At 34.5% G+C, this 6177-nt stretch overlaps 1 protein-coding gene across 2 annotated transcripts; it reads right to left on the bottom strand.

Moving 5' to 3' along the window:
- Positions 1–449: 449 nt before the first annotated feature.
- Positions 450–5266, bottom strand: LOC106309277 (folylpolyglutamate synthase). Of its 2 annotated transcripts, XM_013747356.1 has the most exons (18): positions 4983–5266; positions 4828–4889; positions 4417–4579; positions 4133–4338; positions 3871–3936; positions 3448–3557; positions 3305–3365; positions 3010–3093; positions 2862–2918; positions 2704–2764; positions 2572–2618; positions 2341–2418; positions 1926–2084; positions 1538–1822; positions 1378–1456; positions 1147–1302; positions 875–1065; positions 450–764 (listed from the first exon to the last, which is right to left on the bottom strand). In XM_013747356.1, the coding sequence occupies exons 3-18, from the start codon at positions 4562–4564 to the stop codon at positions 705–707; spliced, it is 1848 nt and encodes a 615-aa protein (XP_013602810.1). In that variant the 5' UTR covers positions 4565–4579; positions 4828–4889; positions 4983–5266; the 3' UTR covers positions 450–704. The 2 variants fall into 2 exon arrangements, with proteins under 2 accessions (XP_013602810.1, XP_013602075.1); XM_013746621.1 differs by lacking the exon at positions 4828–4889 and having other exon boundaries at positions 4983–5265.
- Between the last annotated feature and the right edge of the window lie 911 nt (positions 5267–6177).

The following is a 6177-nucleotide window of genomic DNA, read 5'->3' as shown; positions in this document are numbered from 1 at the left end:
TTCCGGCCATTATAACATAATATAAATAATAGTAGAGGCGGTATACCGACCATTATAACAGGGTATAAATGATAAAAATAAATTTTACCGAATCGCAGATTGATCGTGCTGATAACGTGTTATAAAAGGAACTGTAATTTTATTGTATCGCGGGAATTTAAATAAGGACAAAATTTATACCCGTAGAATTTATAACACTGATAGAAAGAGTTTATTATAGAGAGAAGAGAAGAGTGAATGATGATTTATAAACGATCGAATCGATCGTTTATATAGAAGTAGAATTTACTGTGCAAATAGTGCAGCAGACCCCACATCTTTTTATATTTTCAACATAATCGGCTCTTCCCTTTTTTTTGACTTTCGTAACATATACTAATTTAATTTTATATTTTATCAATCTATTTATTGGTAATCAGAAAAATGAAAATTTTGATATATTATTAAAGAAAGAAACTACATCGTGCTTTTAAACTCAAAGTTGATATGCAACGTTAAGAGTACCATTTGGGTACATACAGACCTGAGAGGAAATATAAAATTGTGTAAAGAATAATACAAAGCTTAGATGAGGCTTCTCATGTTAAGATAAATAGACCAATATATCAAGTGGTAATTATGAAAAACAAAGTGATGTCTAACAACAATTAGACCTCTGTAAGATTACTCTAAAGAAGCCCTTGTTCAGTTCTGGTAAAGAACTATCATCTCTTTAGCAATCTGAGCACATCTCCAACAAGATGTAGCGATCCTGTGACCAGAACCTGTTGCATGGAAAAGAAAAACACAAGAAGAAGACAATACCATATAAGTTAATGCTCTCTTCTACTCTAAAGAGTCTGAAGTAGATGATGAATATAGCTTTTGACTTTACCTCTAGTTTCAGCGAAGGGTTTCGGCGTACACAGTCACGTAGCCAGTTTATGGTCAATGGAAGTGAAGGCATTACAGCGCTTGAATGTGTCCCTGCAGGTCCACCGCAATGAGGTGCATCTTCGCACAGGAAATCATGAGGTGGTAAGGAGGTTATTCCATCAGGGTTCAGTGTATGGTCAAGTGCAGCATCTGATTAGTCAATGTACATAATGAACAAGGTTAGGCGTATAATCGATTTTAAGTACAAAACCAGCGAAAGTTAAGCTTTACCTGTTCCTTGGATAGATCTCTCCCAGAGCTTCTGTAATCTGAATTGCCAAGTCAAATCCTTTCTACGTGTATCTAAAGGAATAGCTGATGCTCCTGAAATAACTTTGTTGTAAGTTGACATGCTCGGAACGAACAGTGCTCTTGAGAAATGAGTGCCTGAAAATGTTTTAATTCACCAAAAACATTAACAAAAAAACTACAAAACAAGAGTATTATTTGTTTTCAGATTACCTGAGGAAGCGCAAGTGGTGACAAGCTTTGGAAGTAAAACTTGAGGGTCTCTCACTTCCATGCAGTTGAACAGAAGAATCTATTAAACAAAGAAGAACTCTTCACAAATCAGTTCAATAGCAATACCTTTGAATAGAGAAGAAAGCAAAGTCTTGAGTACCTGTTTGGAGACTCTGTTGAAGTCTCTACCAAACTCCCCATTTCTCTTGTAACCATTGACAGGAGTAGTAGAAAAGCTCTTGTTTCCTCTGACTGCAGAAGAGAACCAACGGCCACAAGCCTCCATGCTCTCTGGACTGTGAGCTCCATCCAAGTAAAATATCAGATCACCTGACGAGTCCTGTTGGTCTGATACTAGATCATGAACAACTTGGGCTCTCCCATGGAGACGTGCCGTTGCAAGACCACGGCAAAACGCCACCGGCATATCAGTTTCATTGCTCCCCTGTGAATAAAAACCCACCAGAGGAGAAAACAAGATTCAGCAAATAAAAGACATTAGAAGTTTTGATAAAAGGTTTTAGTGACACCAAGAGCAGTAAACAAACATTTGGAAATAGCTTGTCCCAGTTGCTAGTTCTTTGAAGCCAGCATCTTGAAAGAGAAACAGCAAGACCTGCATTTACAAGCTGGTGATCCCCAGACAAGCCAAGTGTAATTCCATCCAGCTTTTTAAGGTCAAGAGGCGCTATTACTTCCAGAGGAACCTGCGACGCAGGTTAAACAGTATTTAGTATTTATTCCTTGTAACACAAACAATCCTAAAACACTTGATACCCCTTCCTACATTAGAAGCCTTTCAATTTATATTGATCCCACTCACTAATACACATGCTGAGACTGTCTGATTATTCGATCAACTCTTATCAGACCTATCCTTTTGTGCTTTAATTAATACAGTAGAGCTAATCGTGGGAGTACTTGGAAAAGGAGTGAAAATTAAAATCTATAACTATAAGTTACCTTAAGATTATTAGCTGTTTCTTGAAGAACCTCCATTGCTTCAGAGAGTTGTGGTACTGTGAAGGCCGGGATTTGAGGCTTTCATTAGCGTTACAAGAAAACAGAGCAAATCAGAGAATATCTAACATGAATCTGCCAATTGGAACTCTTAAAACAATTATATTGCATTTATAGAAAATCTAAGATAAAGGAAACCTTTTTGGAAATAGCTTACAAAAAGTCAGAAGGTACCTTGAAAATCCCGGCCTTGTGATAAGCAATGTCAGCTAACGTATGTCCTGTGTAGAATCAGCATTGAGAAATTAGAGTATAAATGTAAAAACATTTGCCTAATGATTTGAGAATAAATAGTGTGGCATATACCCAATATATCCATATGATCCATCCCAAGAGAAGCAATGCCGCAGACAACAGGCTTTTGAATCTGTAGTTCAAATTTTTCGTTTTAATGTAACCAGATGTCCAACATTAAATAAATATGACAGTAAACTCAGAACAGAAGAACCTCAAAAGATGCTTACCACGTTTGTGGAGTCAAGTTTTCCTCCAAGTCCAACTTCAATGACAGCAACATCAACCTATCAGGAACATCAACATTCAGTTTTAGCCCAATTCTTCACGGAATATTATGTAACAAAGAATTGAACAAGACTTATCAATTAACTATACCTTTTCACAAACAAAAATTTTAAATGCCAACACTGTGAGGAACTGAAAAAGAGGAGGCATGGTAACACCATCTACAGCTTTCTCCTGCAAATAAGAAGCTCACGATTAGATCTTCACACTGTTTGCTCATTATCCCTCAGATCAAGGCAAAAAACAGTAGTAAGGTTCCTTCTCCTCTCATTCCATAACAAAACAGACTCAAAATGGTAGTTCGTGGCAGAAAGTAAGCAATGAATAATACTTAAAGACTATATGATTATACATCTCAAACTAGAACTATTGAAGAGTCTTTTACCTTTAGTAACTTCCAACATTCCCAGAAATACTGTAGAAACTTTTCCTCGGATATATCCAAGCTGGAAAAGAGAAAACAGTATTTCAAATAGGTCTCAGTGTTTGTTCACGTAGCATTGAACATCAATGTAATGGTGAACTTACCCATCTATTCGGAATCTTTCCCTCACATCCATCAGGTGAGGAGATGTAAACAATCCTGTTCTAAACCCACAGTTACGTAATATTGCCTCGCAGAATACACATGTTGAGCCCTGATAAAAAAGACACAAGGCAGACAAATAAAAATCAGAAGCTGCTTATGGAACCCTGAAACACATGAATATTACTTCCTTTCATACGCAGGCATAAGCTACAATAATGGTCATGAGAATTTTCAAACTTTCAAACAATTATTAGTAGAAATTACTCAAAATTGACTCACCAAATGAACTGAGTGTTTCTGTTAAGTGCAAATTACTCAAAAATTGGAAACAATATTATCTCAGTGCTAACAATTTCAAGTTAAAGTTTCAAATTCCAGGAAATGTAATAAGCAGCAAAAGTATTAGAAAATAAGCAATCTACCTTTCCCTTCGTTCCTGCGACATGAATAACTTTTAATTCTTTTATTTTATCCTCCAGGCCCAAAATCTGTATTGTCAAAACCAAAACCGCAGACAATACTTTCAGTATTTAGAGTAAGTTACATAATATTCATGTCACACTTAAACATTGAAAATATTCTCAATTGTCTTTGTATGCTTTCTGTTTTATTTCATCTGAGCTTATTATGCCTATTCTAGAAAGAAACACCGAGGAAACGTTGACTGTAAAATGGATGTGTCACCTTGAGATATGAGACGACTTGCTCAAGCTTGTCACGACTTCCTACGGTAGGTGGGTCGCCACGTCGACGAGAAATAAGAGTGGAGAGCGCGTCCATGGCATCATCATAAGAAGACAAAGCTGCACTATCTGCCTTCTCTTCCTTGGCACCCATATCAGTAACAGAACTCTCCACAACTTGTATTGATTTGCTTGAGTACCTAAGACCTAGAGACGCCAACAGAAGAACAATAAGTCCCAGGTATGAAACAAGTGTAAGCAAGTGAATGGTGCATATACACTTACTACTGTTGAAATAAACACGATCCCGAGGGACTGAAGTTAAACTGTAACAGCCAGGCGTTGTTTTATTGAAGAAAGATTCTCTTTTGTGAGAAAAGAATGGAACTAGAGGTGCTCCGCACTTTAGAAGCCCGTTGACATAAATGAGCATCAGGGAATGTCAAATCTACAACAAGAATACATATTGATAAGTTGGTAAAAAAACAGTGTTTGTTTTCAATTCATTAACATTGTTCAGTCTCAAAACCCAAAAGCCCTAAGGATCCCTATTAACAAAAAAAAAAAAAAAGAAGGCAATTTGAAATCACTTGGATTGATTGCATCAAAAAACAGAACACAGCTCTTGAGTTTTCTAAATAGCTCTTCACAAAATTGCTCATACAAGTAAAGTTGTCTACTTTAAGCATTCATTACCCTTCTCAAAGCCTCACAACAGGGATGGATGCTAAGATTCAAGAAAAGAAGAACACTCACATCTATCAAGACAAGAACACCAATAGATTCAATCAAAACACTTTCCTTTCATCAGATAATAAACGAAGTAGAAGGAGAGAGAGAGAGACACCAACCATGGAAAGCTTTTTCAATCACTTTCAAAGACTCTTTGTGTGTGTGTGGCTCTTCTTGTTGAAACGTATATCAAATCGCTTCCAGAATTTGTGGAATGCGAAACAAAAACAAATCGAGGAAGGATGATGTTTTTAGGGTTAGTGAGTGGGGGGCTCACCACTCAGCAGCCATTGCCGAAAAGGCAGACGACAGCTCCACTCTGCACCACCTACCTTGATTTTCGAATCGTCTGCGTCATCCTACTTGATTTAAAGCCATAAGATATTAATCTCTCTTTTTTTCTTTTACGCTCAGAAACATAGTTTTTCTGTTTCCGACAAGAACCATTCCAAAACCAAACCAAATTTTATTAAAACTTGGAGCCCATAAGAACGGATACGGACTGAACCTAAGGCCCAAATGCCAAGACTAGTCACATAAGTAATCTGATCAAACCCATAACAAAAATGATAATATATATATATATATATTTTTTTTCTTTGAGAATTGATAAATTTTGATTTTGCTACCTTTTTTTTTGATTGAAAAAGTTCTTAATTCTGCTAACTTGATCATTTCAAAATTCAAATCATTTTTAAACACACTAACTAGATCTCGATCCGCGCAACCGCGCGGATTTTTGTTTTCATTTATTTTTATATAAATATTTTATTTTCTATTCTAAATTGGTATATATTATAATATATGTATCTAACAATTTTTAAAACATAATAATTTTACGGTATATTTTTTCATTGAATATATTGTTTTAAACTATCACATGTATTTGTATCTTATTATATATATATATTCTCGGATTATTATTCTATTATTAAAATCGTAACTATATATATAAAGATTAGTAAAATATTGTTTTATTGTCATATTCAAAGATATTGTAACATTTCACAAATTTAGAAAGTTTTTTAAAAAATAAACTTTCTGCTTCATAGATTTATATTATCGAGTAAATAATTAAACATTTAATTTTTGTTTAATTTTTAAAATAAACTATATAGTTTAAAATTTGTTTTCATTGGTTTAAGGTAGTAAAATTTAATCTTTGTTAGATAATATGATTTTTTTTATTTTAAAAAAAAATCTTTATAATTTTAAAACTTAACATTGACAAATATTTAAATATTTAACATATGGAGGTATAGTATTACAACATTAAATTATATCTATTTAATTTATACTATCTATAAATCCAAT

Source organism: Brassica oleracea, chromosome C1 (assembly GCF_000695525.1).
Source record: "Brassica oleracea var. oleracea cultivar TO1000 chromosome C1, BOL, whole genome shotgun sequence".
NCBI classification, from domain to species: Eukaryota; Viridiplantae; Streptophyta; class Magnoliopsida; order Brassicales; family Brassicaceae; genus Brassica; species Brassica oleracea.
This window is presented reverse-complemented; position numbering and strand designations above follow the sequence as displayed.